This window comes from Mobula birostris, chromosome 2 (assembly GCF_030028105.1).
Source record: "Mobula birostris isolate sMobBir1 chromosome 2, sMobBir1.hap1, whole genome shotgun sequence".
NCBI classification, from domain to species: domain Eukaryota; kingdom Metazoa; phylum Chordata; class Chondrichthyes; order Myliobatiformes; family Myliobatidae; genus Mobula; species Mobula birostris.
The window spans coordinates 179,121,828-179,139,694 of record NC_092371.1 but is presented as its reverse complement, the minus strand read 5'-3'; the positions used below and the strand labels follow the sequence as shown (position 1 = coordinate 179,139,694).

The 17,867-nt window shown below is 39.2% G+C and overlaps 1 protein-coding gene across 2 annotated transcripts in view; it reads right to left on the bottom strand.

Moving 5' to 3' along the window:
* The window catches only part of LOC140193944 (testis development-related protein), an 82,340-nt gene that overhangs the window by 7,855 nt on the left and 56,618 nt on the right, over positions 1 to 17,867 (bottom strand). For both annotated transcript variants that reach the window (XM_072251143.1, XM_072251144.1), the window contains exon 3: positions 8,314 to 8,408. In XM_072251143.1, the coding sequence (XP_072107244.1) occupies positions 8,314 to 8,408 (95 nt within the window). The remainder of the gene's footprint in view (positions 1 to 8,313; positions 8,409 to 17,867) is intronic.

Here is a 17,867-nt window from a genome sequence, read left to right as displayed (position 1 = left end):
ACTGCCAGTCCATCATGAGTAAAATCCCTCCCACCATCAAGCACATCTACACGAAGCATTGTTGCAGGAATGTACCACCCAGGACATGTATTCTTCTCACTACTGCCACCAGGAAAGTGGTACAGGAGCCTCAGGACACACACCATCAGGTTTAGGAACAGCTAATACCCCTCAATTATCAGACTCTTGAACCAAAGGGGGTAACTTCACTGAACTTCACTTGCCCTGTCACTGAAATATTCCCACAGGTTATGGATCCACTTTCAAGCACTCTTCATCTCAGATTCTTGATATCTATTGCTTATTTATTCATTATTTCTTTCTTTTTGCATTTGCATGGTTTGTTGTCTTTTGCACACCGGTTGAACACCCCGTTGGTGCAGTCTTTCATTAATTCTATTATGTTTATTGAATTTATTGAGTAAGCCCGCACAAAAGTGAATGAACCTCAGGGTTGTATATGATGACATGCATGTACTTCGAAAGTGAATTTACTTTGCATTTGAACCTATCCCAATCTACACCTGCCAAATCTCTTCTGAAACCATCAAAATTGGCCTTTCTTTAACTTAGAATCACAACCTGAGGACCAGCTCTATCCTTCTCAATAATTATCTTGAAACTTATGGAATTATGTTCACTGGATCCAAAGTGTTGCCCCACATAACTTCTGTCACCTGCCTTTTCTCATTCTCTAACAGCAGATTCTGTATCGTGCTCTCTGAAGTTGCAACCTGCACACATTAATGGAAACTTCCCTGAACACATTTGACAAACTCCATCCTAGCCAGTCCTTTTGCAGTATGGGAGTCCCAGTCACTATGAGGAAAGTTACATTCACCAACTATCATAACCTTGTTTTTTTTTTCTTACAACTGTCTCCTACCTCTTTACAAATTTGCTCCTCTGAATCACACTGACTTTTGCGAAAGTCCATAATATACACCCTTGAACACTGTCATGTCTTTTTTGTTCCTCAGTTCCACCATACTGCCTCTGCAAATGAGCCCTCCAGTCTGTCTTATCTGAACAATGTCGTCACATTTTCTTGATCAGTATTGCCACCACTCTATTTTTAATCCCTTCCTTCTATTATGTCTAAAACAATGGAATCTTGGAACAGGCCAGCTCTGCCCCTTCTGCAACCAAGTCGGACTAATTAGATTAGATTAGATTAGATTAGATTCAACTTTATTGTCATTGTGCCGAGTACAGATACAAAGCCAATGAAATGCAATTAGCATCTGACCAGAAGTGCAAAAGAATAGTCTTACTTACAAAATAACTGCGAATAAAAATTAAGTGCTAGAGCATACAAATATAAAAGTACTGAGACAGTCCAATATGGGTGCAATACTGCTTAGCGCCGTGATGTGAGGTTCAGCCGGGTCACAACCTCAGGGAATAAGCTCTTCCTGAGCCTGCTGGTGCGGGAGCGGAGGCTCCTGTAGCGCCTACCGGATGGGAGGAGAGTAAAAAAATCCATTTTTAGGGTGAGGTACAACCTTGATAATGCTTTTCGCCCTGCCCAGGCAGCGTTTATAGTAGAAGTTCTCAATGGTGGGCAATTGGGTGCCGATAATCCGCTGGGCAGTTTTCACCACCCGCTGGAGTGCTCTGCAGTCCGATATGGGACAATTGCCATACCACACTGAGATGCATTTGGTGAGTATGCTCTCAATGGTACAGCAGTCAAAGTCTGTCAGTATCCTGGGACAGAGGTGAGGTTTCTTGATGCTCCGCAGGAAATAAAGGCACTGTTGTGCCTTTTTGATCAGGATGGAGGAGTTCAGGGACCAGGTGAGATCATCGGAAATGTGGACAGCAAGGAATTTGAAGCTTGATACATGCTTCACTACAGCTCCATTGATGTAGATGGGGGCATGAGTGTGGCTCCTAGCATGCCTGAAGTCCATAATAATCTCCTTGGTCTTCTGGGTGTTAAGGGCCAGGTTGTTATCGGCACACCATGCGGCCAGGTGCTGGACCTCGTCCCTGTAGGCTGTCTCGTCATCCCCTCTGATCAGGCCAACCATGGCTTCAATGTCATAATTCAATGTGCTTATCCAAGTCCTAAGCTCATTTGCCTTACCTACAATGCTCTTTGCACTGAAACAGACTCAACTCAGAATATGAGTTCCACCATGGTCAGCCACTCGTCATGTTAAGTCCGCTCATAGTCTCTCCACTTGCAGACCTGCCACTCTGGCTCCCACCTCCTGCAACTCTAGTTTCTTCCCCAGAGCAGCACTGGCAAACATTCCCCTTCCAGTTCAGAGGCAAACTATCTCATTTGTACAGGTACTCAAAATACCCCGGTATTCTCTCATTACCCCCCCACCTCCAATCAGGCAAAAGATACAAAAACTTGAGAACACCTACCACCAAGCTTAATGATAGCATTTACTCCACAGTTATAAAATTCTTGAATGGACACCTCCTATGATATAGGTGAACTCTTCATCCCTCAGTATACCTTATCACGGCTCTGGCACTTCATTTGTCTACCTGCGGTGCACATTCTATGTAACTGTAAAATTATGTATTCTGTTATTGTTTTTCTATTTACTTCCTGTTTGGATGGTGTGCAAACAAAACTCTTCACTGTATCTCAATATGTGTGACTATAAATAACAAATTACCAAGATGCCCTTATTATGATTCTTATGTAAGTTGACTTCCTGGGAATTTTTGAACAAGAACCTGTGCTCGGGTGCAACTTTTACATCAAGTAACATTGGTTAAAATTTCACAAACTTTGGTTGAAATAACAGCTTAAATTGCATTGATCATTCTGCATCAGTTGTTTAACACTGCTCCCCTTTCCATCCTCTCTCACGATCTTCACTATCAATAGTGAAGGCACATGGTACTGTACTGATACATTCCGCAGATTCTCACAGGCTGCGACAAAACCACATTTCAGGTGTGCCCTACACGGTGTTGAACTCAGTACAGCTACAAATCTAAAAAAATATACAGAGCCACTCATCTGAATATACACCTCTGTTTGTGAAGATCATCTTTGTTCACAGCAATACATAACATCGACAATCATGCTGAGTCATTCATTGCACTTTAGCAGCAAAAATAATAAAAGGCATTACTGTATTACTGTTGCACAGATGTAGCTGAAATGCAGGACAAACTTACTTCTCCCAACATGCCTTTTCTTAAAACATATTTTGCCCACTCATACCACTGTCAGGGTTCATTTTTTGGAATACCAGCAAACAATCACAGCATAAAAAGCAAGATAACTTTTTCATTATGCTTGTAGAAAAGCTCAGTGCAAGCCGAGATGACAAATTATTTCTTGTTAATCAGTAATCATTTGTTTTAACAGTAACTTCTCTAAAAGATAACTGGAATAACATTAAAGTAAACTAAACTGCCGTTACATTGCAACCACCATTGTGTGGTCACCTGCGGAGTGGAATACAGAGCTGCCTGTCCAGAGTTATGTTAACTGCCTTCACCCACTAAAAAACATTCTTAAACACAAGCTCATGCCATTAATTCTTAATGTTGGGAGAAAACTATATCCTTTTTTGGAGAACAAGTTTTAAAGTCCTCAAATTGGGTTTTAATATGCAGCCTTCATGAGACTGAATTTAGGTTATAAGACAAGGCTTCACATTACTTGGATCCAGTGACTAAACTCAACTGTAAAATAGCACAGGGCTCAAATTACATGATTATATCTTAAGTCCATTCAAATCAATGCAATTATTACAACTTCAGGCTGAATAATGTATAAGTATCAAATTAAACCATCTTAACCAAACAAAAATTCTGTTCTTATGTAACAATTATTTAACCCAGATTTCTCATGCAAAACTAAGCTTCCAATCCAGTTTTTTGAAGCTTGTAACTACTCTAAGACTGCAAGATGTCAGAACTTTTACAGTGCAACTCAGGAGGCATGTTTACTGGAGTCTGAACATTGGGAATCTTTATTGAAGTCAAAAGGAAATTACTTAAATGAATCATTCAAAACAAAATATCAGTGTAAAGCATTTTTATGCCGCTGAGATGTTAAGTAATGCTCAACCTTCTGATAGGTTTTCCCTTGCATTGAAAGAAAATGTTGAGTACATCTGAAAACACCAGATTGTCAGTGCAAACCTTTAGCAATAGAGACCATTTCAAGTGTCATCTCAGCAATTCTGCTCTGTACAAGCTGCATTCTAGTCGAGGACAATGAAGGGAATCTGCAGCAGGAAAACTACTGTTACATCACACAATGAGCTCGATGTCAAATGTGTTTCAACATGAATGATTCTAATTTAAGCTGCCAATGGCAGAATGGACAAAACTACTGAACACCTGCAATACGAACACAAGAGATTCTGCAGAGTCGGGAAATCTGGAATAATGCACAAAAAATGCTTAAGGAACTCAGCAGGTCAGACAGCATCTATGGAGAGGAATAAAGAGACGATTTTTCAGGCCAAGACCCTTCATCAGGTCTTGATGAAAGGTCTCAGCCCGAATCTCCCAGACAACCTTGACAATTCACCTGCTGTCGAAATAGCTCTACAGTGGACACAGCTCCCTGGAACATAGGGACAGTAAAGACACCTAACACCAGCCTATCATCTACTGACAATAGCTCTGCCTCCAATGCTAATATTCCAAGGAAAATTGCCACGAAACCCCAACATCTTGCTTTGCAACCAGATCCTTGGCTTTCTGACCAACAGACTGTAAGGATAGACAGCAATTTCTCCACCACGACTATTCTCAACACTGGTGCCCTACAAGGCTGCAGCCTCAACTCCCTACTCATGCCCTACACACTCATGTTCGCACGGCCAGATTTTGCTTTAACTCCATCTACAAGTTTACAGATGACACCACCATATTGTGCCATATCTCAAGTAACAATGAGTCAGAATACAGAAAGAGGATATAGACCCTGGTGAAAAGGTGTCATGACAATAACTTTCCTTCAATATCAGCAAAACAAAAGAACTGGTCATTGACTTCAAGGGATTGGTGCACATGCTCCTGTTACATTAATGATGCTAATGTTGAGGGGGTCGACAGCTTCAAGTTCCTAGGAGTAAATATCACCAATTGTCTCTACTGGTGCAATCATGTTGACGTCATAGACAAGAAAGCTTACCAGCACCTCTGCTTCCCCAGGAAGCTACAGAAATTTGGCATGTTCCTTTGACCCTCATCAATTTTTATCAAATGTACCATAGAAAGCATCCTATCCAGATGCACCACCATTTGCACAGCAACTACTCTATACAAGACCACAAGAAACTACAGAGAGTTGTGGATACAATGCAGCACATTACAGAAACCAGCCTCACCTCCATCGACTGTCTACATTTCTTTTTGGCTTGGTAAAGAAGCTGATATAATTAAAGATCCTACCTTCCTCATTTTTCTCCCCTCTTCCATCACACAGAAGCCTGAAGGCATGCATCACCAAGCTCAAGGACAGCTACCATTCTACCTATTATAAGACTATTGAAAGCTTCTCTTGCATGATATAATGGACGTGTAACCTCACAATCTACCTCATTGTGACGTTGCAACTTACTTTCTCCCTGCATTACACTTTGTACAGGTGTCCCTCGCTTTACCAACGTTCGCTTTACGCCACTTTGCTTTTACGAAAGACCTACATCAGTACCTGTTTTTGCTAACCGAAAGAGGATTTTCGCTTTTATGAAAAAAGACACCCGCTTTAAACTTGTGTTTACCCCGAGAAAAGCTACCATGACAGTGAAGCCTTGCGCGGGCAGGTATGTGCGCATGCGTGTACGTGCTGATTTTTTTTTACAAATCGGTTTTAGCTAAATCTTCCCAATTCTGTTAAGTGAAACTACACTGTACATACATTATTTCTACTTTATATAGGCTGTGTATTTATCATATCATTCCTGCTTTTACTATATGTTAGTGCTATTTTAGGTTTTATGAGCTTTTTGGTATGATTTGGTAGGTTATTTTTTGGGTCTGGAAACACTCAAAAATTTCTCCCATATAAATTAATGGTAATTGCTTCTTTGCTTTCCGCCATTTTGGCTTATGAACGGTTTCAAAGGAACGCTCTACTTTCGGATAGCAGGGGAAACCTGTAACTATAAGGCATTCTGCATTTTACCGTGAACTACCTCATAAAATGTATTAATTACTCATAAAATGTGACCTGATCTTCATCCAAGTCACAATAGTAGACAAACACAATCTGCCTAAGCTAATATCAAACAAAGAACTTTACTTCTCATCAATACTGAGTGTATTATTTAAACAATCACATTCTACATTCAAAAAAGCATGTGAACCTCTGGGGTAATGTCTTTTACAAAAGCTGTTTGTAGTCAGGTGTTCCAGTCAATGAGATGAGATTGAAGGGGTAAAGGTGCCCTACCTTATAAAAAAAGACACACAAAGTCAATGTTCTGTGGCCAGACGAGAGAAAAGTTGAACTTTTTGGCAGAAATGCACATCTCTATGTGTGGAGGAAAAAGGGCACTGCACACCAACACCAAAACCTCATTCCAACTGTGAAGCATGGTGGAAGGAGCATCATGGTTTGGGGCTGCTTTGCAGGGTCTGGACAGGTGGGAATCATTGAGGAAACAATAAATTCAAAACTGTATCAAGACATTTTACAAGAGAATGTCAGGGTAATGGTCCATCACCTGAAACTTAATAGAAGTTGGATGATGCAACAAGTCAATGATCTGAAACACAACAGTAAATCAACAACAGAATGGTTTATAAAGAACAGAATGGTTTTGCAATAGCCAAGTTAGAGTCCCGATCTTAACCCAATTGAGCTTTTGCGGCATAATCTGAAGAGGGCTGTTCATACAAGGTATCCCTGAAATACTGATGAACTGAAACAGTTCTGTATGTCGGAACAGTCTAAATTTCTTCCCTTGCCATTGTGCAAGTCTGATCAGCAGCTACAGGAAACATTTGGTGGAAGTTATTGCACCAGGTTAAACCAGTTGTTAAGTACAAGGGTACACATACTTTTTCCAGCCTGGACTGTGAATGATTAAACAATGTGTTCAATAAAGACATGAAAAGTATCATTGCTTGTGTGTTATTAGTTTAGGCGGATTGTGTTTTTCAATTATTGTGACTTAAATGAAGATCAGACCACATTGTATGAGGAATTAATGCAGAAGACCAAATAATTGCAAAGGGTTCACAAACTTTTTCTTGCAACTGTATGCAGGATACGACAGAGATTCATCCTCTCCAAATAGCCATGAATCAAAGAAAACCATCGAAGTTGTTCAAAGGAAAACATCAAATGTACACCCCACCACAAAAAAAGACCATCAACGCAATCATCAACCCCAACAAAAAAAACTAACAAAGTGCCAAATGGCAACAAGAACATTGAACCCAAAACCCCTCCCCAACAAAAAAAACTAACAAAATACCAAACGGCAACAAGACCATCAACCAACCCCTCCCCCTCAACCGCACAAAAAAAAACTGATAAATTACTGCAGCAAGAATGGGCAAAAACACAGAATCTGAAATACAAGTTAAGGCTACGAAAAAAGAGCTTGATTTTTTGTTTGCTGCTCTTAGTCGTATCTTCTGTTAATGGTGCTTCAGCAGAGGAACAATAAAAGGGAGTTTCCTGATCCTCCAATACATCATATCTGACGGGTTTCTTTATAACCCAAATTGAGGCGATTGAATCCACACAAATATCTGGACAGGGAATTACATAGAAATAGAAGAGTAGAGCATTGAGCAGGTCATGCATCCCATGGCATCGTGTAGATTTTGATGCCAACTGATACCAAGTGTCCTTCTACAGCGTATCATCTACATCACTCCATTCCCTTCACATTCATGTGTTTATCTAAAAGCCACTTAACCTCCACCAAACTGCCTGCCTCCACTACTACCTCGAGTAACATATTCCAGGCACCTACCACTTTGTATATAAAAAAATACATCACCTTTGACATTTCCCCCTCGAACCTTGAAAATACATCCTCTAAAGTTTGACATTTCTATAGTAGGGAAGAGATTCTGACTGTCTACATTATTTACACCTCTCATAATTTTAAAATCCACCATCAGTTCTCCCCTCAGCCACTGACCTTCCACAAGGAACAACCCAATTTATTCAGATCTTTCCTTATAGCTCATACCTTCTAATCCAGGCAGCATACTGGTAAAAAAAAAAATTATTTTACTTATTTAGAGATACAGCGCAGAATAATCCCCTGTGGCCACATTGCCCAACAACCCCTGACAACCTCCATTTAACCCTAACCTAATCACGGGACAACTTACGATGACCATACTCACCTCTTAGGTTCATTGTCAGTCAGCAGTTTGTGCTCATCATCTTTATTGAAAAGTGAGGCTACTTCCTTCCAACTTTTTAGACTTGCTCCTTGAACCTAAATCAAGCAAAAAGTTTATTAAAGTAACAATAGCTACAATGCAAAGCATGTAATAACAAGGGCATTTTCAGGATTCCTTCAATCGCTCTGTACATGAGCAGGGAATCACACAGATTGGAACAGTTTTATTTTAGATTTATTCCAGATCTGGACAGTGTTTACCAATTCCAGGAGCAGCAAATGCAGGCATTGTAACGGATCTCAGAACTTGAGGAGCAGTTAGCAGGAAAAACAATTCCAGTCAGTGCTACCACCTCATAGTTTGCTATCTGGGTTCAATCCTGACTTCAGATGGTGTCTGGGTAGAATCTGCATGCTCGATATGTGTGCACCAATTTCTTCCCAAAAGGTACTGATAGGTTAGCTGACCATTGTAAATTATCCCTCGTCATAGACTAACGGCAAAAGGAATCAAGACAGATTTTTCTGGATGTTTGTCAAAGGAATATTTTACAAAGATAAGGAAAAATAATGAAAGGGGAAATGGGAGTTGCAAAGGAGATAATCGGCCAAAGGGACTTCTCCTGTGTTGTTCCAAGTGTAAGAGCTGTCTAGTGATAGAATATATGCTGAACTAAGCTTTGACCAATATTCTTCTCAACTGAATAGTCTGTTAATTGATAAAGAAAAGCACAGAAAGTAGAAGAAAACAAAGAAAACCTTACAAGATATTAAAATGAGAAGTGAAGAGTTAATGGTATTAGTTTTATTGTGCACTTGTGCACTGGGGACAGATGGCATTGGCAATATGGCCATTTATTCCCCATCCCCAATTCCACTTCAACTGAGAAGGGAAATAAATGGCTCTGGAGCCATAGTTCAGACCAGCAAATTTTCTTCCCTGAATATCAGTAAACCAGATCAGTTTTTGCAACCATCAGATTACAATTATGCTAATGATAAAAGAAACATAATTCCAGTAATTTAATAAATTTGAAATCTAAATTCTCCAGCTTCTATTATGAGATTTGAACTCATGACTGTTGATCTGGAACATTGGTTGCTAGTAGTAACATAACCAACTACTGCATCATAATTATTTGAAGGAGCAATTCAATTCAGAACACACCTAGGTAAGTTGCAAAATCAAATTTGGGAAATCTCTGTGCCTTCTTTTCAACTTAAGACAATCTTGCTCTTCTTTTTCCACCTTTATGATCTTGACAAGATCATAATCCATAAGAGCAGAATTAGGCAATTTGGCCCATTGAGTCTTCTCCACCAATTCATCATAGTTAATCCACTTTTCCACTCAGCCCCAATCTCCTATTTTCTTCCCCATATCCCTTCATGCCCTAACTAATCAAGAATCTATTGACCTCTGCCTTAAATATACATAAAGACTTGGCCTCCACAGCTGCCTGTGGCACAGATTCACCACTCTCTGGCTAAAGAAATTCCTCCTGATCTCTGTTTTATAAGAATGCCCCTTTATTCTGAGACCATGTCCTGCGGTCCCACAGTCACCCACCATAGGAAACATACTCTCCACATCCACTCTGTGAAGGCCTTTCAACATTCGACAGGTTTCAATGAGGTCACCTTCTGAATTCCTGTGCATACAGGCCCAGAGCCAAACACTTTTCATATGACAAGCCATTCAATTCTGGAATCATTTTTGAACCGACTCCAGTTTCAGGACACAAGGGGTCCAAAACTGCTCACAATGCTCTAAATGAGCCTCAATAGTGCTTTATAAAGTCTCAACATTACATCCTTGCTTTTATATTCTAGTCTTTTTGAAATGAATGATAATGTTACATTTGCCTTTCTCACCACAGACACAACCTGCAAATTAACCTTTAAGGGATCCTGCACAAGCACTCCCAAGTCCCTTTGCACCTCAATATTTTGTATTTTCTCTCCATTTAGAAAACAGTCAACCCTTTCATTTCTTCTATCAAAATGCATGACCATACTTCTTAATCTGCCCAAGTCCTTCTGTAGCCTCTCTACTTCCTCAAAGCTACCTGCCCCTCCACCTACCTTCATATTATCTGCAAACTTTGCAACAAAGCCATCAATTTCATCATCAAAATCATTAACATATCACATAAAAAGAATCGGTCACAACACAGACCCCTGTGGAACACCACTAGTCACTGGCAGCCAACCAGAAAAGGCTCAATTTATTCCCACTCTGCATCCTGCCAGTTAGCCACTGCTTTACCCCTGATAGAATCTTTCCTGTAATACCATGGGCTTGTAGCTTGTTAAACAGTCTCATGTGTGGCACCTTGTCAAAGGCCTTCTGAAAGTCCAAGTACACAATAGCAACTGATTCTCCTTTGTCTATCCTGCCTGTTATTTTTTCAAAGAATTCCAACAGATTTGTCGGGCGAGATTTTCCCTTGAACAAACCATGCTGACAAAGGCTTATTTTATCATGTGCCTCCAAGTACCCTGAGATCTCATCCTTAACAATCGACTCCAACATCTTTGCAACCACTGAGGTTAGACTAACTGGCCAATTTATTTTCTTCAGCCTCTCTCCCTTCTTTAAGAGTGGAGTGACATTTGCAATTTTCCAGTCTTTTGGAACCATTCCGGACACTAGTGATTCTTGAAAGATCATTAATCCATGATCTCTTCAGCCATCTCTTTCAGAACTCTGGGATGTACACTATCTGGTCCAGGTGACTTACAGACCTTTTAGTTTCCCAAGAACTTTCTCCCTGGTTATGGTAACTTCAGACACTTCATGAACCCTGACACTTGGAACTTCTACCACATTGCTAATGTCTTCCACAGTGAAAACTGATATAAAATACATTCAGTTCTTCTGCCATTTCCCTGTCCCCCATCAATACCTCTCCAGCTTCATTTTCCAGTGGTCCAATATCCACTCTCGCCTCTTATTTACACTTTATATATCTGAAAAAAACTTTTGGTATCTTCTTTAATATTATTGATGAACTTACTTTTGTATTCCATTTTTACCTTCTTAATGACTTTTTAGTTGCCTTCTGTTGGTATTTGAAAGCTTCCTAATCCCTTAACTTCCCACTAATTTTTGCTTTTATATGACATCTCTTTGGCTTTTATGTTGGCATTGACTTCTCTTGTTAGCCATGGTTGTGTCATCTTGCCTTTAGGATGCTTCTTCCTCTTTGGGATGTATATATCCTGTGACTTTTGAATTGCTTCCAGAAATTCCAGCCATTGCCTCTCTACCATTAGCCCTGCCAGTGTTATGTTCCAATCAATTCTGGCCAACTCTTCTCTCATGCCTCTATCATTCCCTTTACTCCACGGTAATAGTGCTACATCTGACTTTACCTTTCCCTTCTCAAAATTCAAGGCAAATTCATTCATATTATGATCACATTTCCCCTAAGGGTTCTTTTACCTTAAGCTTTCTAATTAATTCTAGATCACTGCATAACACTCAGTGTAGAATAGCTGATCCCCTAGTGGGCTCAACCACGAGCTTCTCTAAAAAGTTCCAATGTTCTTCAAATGAAAATATTATCTCAGTTGCTCTTTCCACACATATTCACTCTTCGGTATTTTTAAATTTATGTAGGATTTCCTGTTGACTTCACTGCCACTTCTTCAAAGTTGGTATTCCTCAAACAGAAGTTCTCTTCTTGCCTCTTACAAGGCCTTGACCAAAATGTGCTTTCAATGTCTGTGTTCTGGCACAAGTATCTGCTGTTTTGTTTTCTTCATCAGGGAATCTGATCATTTGCAGGTTTCAAGAATGACAGATGCACACATCTTTTGATAGCAACACAAAAACAAAATACTGTGGATTTTGTAAGTCAGAAATAAAAACAAAGCGCTCAGCACAACATCTGTAGAGAGGGAAACATATCATTTTTCGGACTGATGACATTTCACCATGGATGTTCACTGACTCAAATGGATGCTGTTCTACGTGCAAACAATTAATGTCATACATGGAATAACTGTTCCCATTCCTAATTTGTCAGAACTATAGTTCATCCTTTACTGCACACTATTCTGAGATGTCTTAATAAACCACATTGTAGAAGAACAATCAGTCATATTTTGAGAAACAAATATTGGAAATAAATGCAGGCTTCCCAATATCATGTCCTTGACAGTCTAAAGATTTGTTGGAAACACTTGGACAATGGAGGATTTTCATGGAATTTCACATTTCCATTGTGCCATGTTATAAATCAGAATTGAAACACAAGATAAAGATGTTAGATTCTATTTAGCTCTTGTCCATTTGCTGTCAATGATTTGAAAAAGACTTCTGAACAATGAGATTTTCCTGGTGCTTTTGTGAAATCTTCAAAATCATTAGCAAATTTATTCAAGAAATGACCTCTGGATTCTATTTAAAAAGATAGTATACAGTGATACTTTATCGTACCAAATACCTTGATAGAAATTCACAAGACAAAGGGAAGGACGGAGCAGCAACAGCGATTTACAGACGAGTCAGAGAGAATACATGTGAGTTATATTAATTGTGCATTTAGTCATAGCCATACTTTATTGATCCCCGGGGAAATTGGTTAAATGTTAAATATATGGCAAATCTTTCTCCTCTGGGTCTTTGCCACAAAACTCTCCAACACAATGACTGAAAATCCATGTACTCTCTCCTATGGTAAAGTTATTATGAAAACCGGTGGCCATTTGCTAACCAGCATACTTGTGTCAGTTTTGGAGTTAACAAGGTTTCCATCAGAGCAAATTTCCATGTGCTTAAACTATGATGCTCACTGATGAGCCAAGAATTGTGCATTGAATCTCCAACTTCCACACTCCTTAGAAAAGCATAAACTTTTGGCTCTTGTTATTCCTTGGCCAACTTAACTCAATATTTTCTTTACAAAGTTCAAAGTAAAATTTATCAGAGTAGTATACGTCACCACATACAATCCTGAGATTCTTTTCCCTACAGGAATACTCAGCAAATCTATAGAATAGTAGTATAAATAGGATCAATGAAAGAGCAAGTAGAGCATAGAAGACAGCAATCTGTGCAAATGCAAATATAAATAAATAGCAATAAATAACAAGAATGTGAATTAACAAGATAAGAGTCCTTAAAGTGAGATCACTGGTTATGGGAACACCTCAATAGATCCTCTTTCTTCAAGAACCTGATGGCTCAGGGGTAATAACTGTTTTTGAAACTGGTGGTGCAAGTCCTGAGGCACCTGTACCTTCTACCTGATGGCAGCAGCGAAAAAGGAGCATGGCCTGGGTGGTGAGGATCTTTGACAATGGATGCTGCTCTCCTCCAACAGCGTTCCATGGAGATGTGTTCAATAGTTGGGAGGGTTTTACCCGTGATGTACTGGGCCAAATACACCTCCTTTTATCGGATTTTCCTTGGACTGTGTGGGAAATACCGTCCAATTTGCAAACAAATTTTATTTCTACTGCTTTATATGAAACCATAAAGTTCAGATATGCAAATAACAATTAAAAGCCACAAAGGGAATGTTATAACTTCATTCAATTAATGTTCATATCTTGAAGTAAATTAATGTAAAATGCACCAGTACAGAACTCAATTCAAATATGCTTGCACAACTAAATCATTATACTGTCCGGCTAAAACAAAAGAAATGTAGCACTCGAGTCACACAATACTCAAAGGATTTCCTATGGCTTTCTAGTCTGCAACATACTGCAGTTAACAAAACCAAAATGTGCAGTGCACTCTACAAAACACCTGGGAGATGTGAACACCAGATAAGTAACAAGATTTCTTCTTAAAGTTTAAAACTGATTATTGAACAGCATAATGTCTGAATCAAGAACTGCTGGTTGGAATAGTTAATTAGCATCACTACTGAACAATAAAAAGTAAACATGAAATCTGAAAATGTTGCAAGTTGATTGCAAGTTTAATTATCCTGAAATATAAAAATTAAATCACAAAATTTTGTTTTAAACTGAGTTTAATGAACTGCTCATTTTCAATTTTAAATTATACACATTTAAAGATGTTGTTGAGTTTTAATATTTGCTTATATATTTTAGAATGATTGTATTAATACCAGCTGAGCCTTCTGCAGAAGTTTAACAAAGTTCTTGCTAAGGAGTCAGGAAGCTGGGGTTGAGGGTGCTGCAGATGCAAACAAGAAGTGGGTTACTGACAAGTGCAAGTGATTTGTTTTGATCAGAAAATTCTGCCATTGTTTTGTTAGTATATGCAATTATGCATTAATTCATACAACTATCACTTTCATTACAATGTAAAATTAATTGACAGATTTAGATAGCCAAGCAGAGTAGTCACAAGGTAGTAATAAGTGTTAAACAGTAATACACAGAAACTTGCTCTTAAGACAGCATTTATATACAACATGCTCGACTAAGTGCCTTTTGAATATTGATATCATATTTGCCTCTACTACCTCCGAGGCAGCATGTTCCTGACACCTCTAACTCTGTGTAAAAAAAAACACTTGCACCAGAAAAGCCCTTTAAACTTGCCCCATTTCAGGTTAAACCTACAAACACGGTATCTGACATTTCATGTAATGGAGGCTAGGGCAATGGTCTGCTCCTCCTGCAGGATGTAGAGTCTCGTGCAGTTCTTGACAGACAACTGAGAGCAGATGGATTTGTTATGGAATTACTGGGATGGGGAAAATGTATTAGACAGCATGTTTACTGAGGTGAACACTCCACAGCACAGAAAGGGATGTAACTACCAGGAAAAAGTGAAAAGCTCCCTGTGGTCATCCCCTCGCCAATAAATATACTGTACCACGTTGGATAATGTTTTTCTTCAGTGGTGGCGAGCTAACCTCCCAAGTGAGAGCAGCACCACAGTACAGGTCACTGTGGCACCACTGTACAGGTCACAGTACAAAATGTTGTAGGACTGGGAAAGCTACACTGGCAGGGGCACTTCTGTGGTCACAAAAGAGACTGCAGGCCTCTCTGTGCAAGGGTCAAGGATGACTCACTGCAGCTCCACTGCCATAAGATACTGAATCTAGGAATAGAAGGACAGGTCAGATGAAGGGATGATGCAGGAAATGGACTTCAGACTCCTAAATTAGTTTACCATTGCTATTGAAAAAGGTTTAATCTCAATCTGCAGAGAAAGGAGCTCAGAGTAAAGTTAGTCAAAGATGGCTTTACTTTAATACTAACGAAGATAATGTTCTGATTTTCTTCCACTAAACTGACCTACTATATGTCCACTGCACGGGTGGCATTTCAAATGTTTCATGATATTTTAACCCCTTGTGTCCCATTCTATCTTATTTAACTGCTAAATGTACTGTCTGGCAGACAGATAACCTGGAAGGCTCCTCAAATGAAGCCATTTTGGGTTGAGATTAGATATGAAAAGGGTATTATTGCCTTTCTAGACCTGTAAAACAGACCTCCCAATACTCAACAAAAGATAGAGCAATACGTAGAAACATGAGTAGGCAGATATTAGGGAGATGCAATAAAAATAGTGCTATCGTGTTGAGGAACTTCAATTTCCATTCTATAACGGGATATTAAAGGCTCACAATGGGTGGAAATTTGAGGTGTCCAAAAGAGATTTTTGACACAGTATGCAAATAGACCAATGAGGGAAGGAATTGGTTTTATCTTGGGGAATGTGTATGATTAAGTGCAAGGTGGATATCTCAGTCAGAGATAATGACATAACCTTATATATTTTAAAGCTGTAATGAAAAAGCATGGGCTTGGACCAGTAATAAAGGTAACATCAATGAAGATTGGGAGCACCTATTTGCAAGCAAGTCTATACCTGCTATTTCTCCTTGGAATGCTTCCCAATGCGTAAGATATCAGGTCAACATTTATTGTCAGGGTAAGAACAAAGAGTCTGAGAAAAAAAATGAACGCAAAGGACAGGTACAAGGAACAAATGATAGGGGCACCTGTCAGGAGTGGAATGAAGAACTAAGGAAGGAAATTGTGAAGGCAAGGAGATATCCCACACAATATAAAATTACTAGCACAGGATTAAAGCAATTCCGAAAGCATATTATAAAAATATTAAGGGCAAGTGACGGTCACAGAGGTGAATATATTAAGGTGATGGAGGTATGTGTTGGGGAGCACTTCGGGTCCAGTGATCACAAAACCATTAGTTTCAATATAATTATGGAGAAGGATAGGACTGAACCCAGGGTTGAGATTTTTGATTGAAAAAAGGCTAACTTTGAGGAGGTGTGAAAGGATTTAGAAGGAGTGGATTGGGACAATTTGTTTTATGGGAAGGATGTAATAGAAAAATGGTCATTTAAAGGTGTAATTTTGAGGGTACAGGATCTTTATGTTCCTGTCAGGTTGAAAGGAAAAGTTAAAAGTTTGAGACAGCCATGGTTTTCAAGGGATATTGGAAACTTGGTTCAGAAAAAGAGAGGGATCTACAATAAATACAGGCAGCTTGGAGTAAATGAGGTGCTAAAGGAATAGAAACAATGTAAAAAGAACCTTAAGAAAGAAATTAGAAAAGCTAAATAAAGATATGAGGCTGCTTTGGCAAGTAAGGTGAAAATAAATCCAAAGGGTTTCTACAATTATATTAATAGCAAAAGGATAGTGAGGAATTAAATTGATGCCTTAGAGAATCAGAGTGGATGGTTATGTGTGGAGCCAAAAGAGATGGGGGAGATTTTGAACAATTTATTTTCTTCAGTATTCACTAAGGAGAAGGATAATGAATTGCGTAAGGTAAGGGAAACAAGAAGGGTAGTTATGGAAAGTATGACAATTAAATAAGAGGAAGTACTGGCGCTTTTAAGGAATATAAAAGTGGATAAGTCTCCACGTCCGGACAGGATATTCCCTAGGACCTTGAGGGAAGTTAGTGTGGAAATAGCAGGGGCTTTGACAGAAATATTTCAAATGTCATTAGAAATGGGGATGGTGCCAGAGGATTGGCGTATTGCTCATGTTGTTCCATTGTTTAAAAAGGGTTCTAAGAGTAAACCTAGCAATTATCGGCCTGTGAGTCTGACGTCAGTGGTGGGTAAATTGATGGAAAGTATTCTTAGAGATGGCATATATAATTATCTGGATAGACAGGGTCTGATTAGGAACAGTCAACATGGATTTGTGCGTGGAAGGTCATGTCTGACAAACCTTATTGAATTTTTTCATGAAGTTACTAAGAAAGTTGATGAGGGTAAAGCGGTTGATGTTGTCTATATGGACTTTAGTCAGGCCTTTGACAAGGTTCCACATGGAAGGCTAGTTAGGAAGGTTCAATCGTTAGGTATTAATATCGAAGTAGTGAAATGGATTCAGCAGTGGCTGGATGGGAAACGCCAGAGAGTAGTGGTGGATAACTGTGTCAGATTGGAGGCCGGTGTCTAGTGGTGTGCCTCAGGGATCTGTACTGGGCCCAATGCTGTTTGTCATATATATTAATGATCTGGATGATGGGGTGGTAAATTGGATTAGTAAGTATGCAGATGATACTAAGATAGGTGGAGTTGTGGGTAATGAAGTAGGTTTTCAAAGCTTGCAGAGAGATTT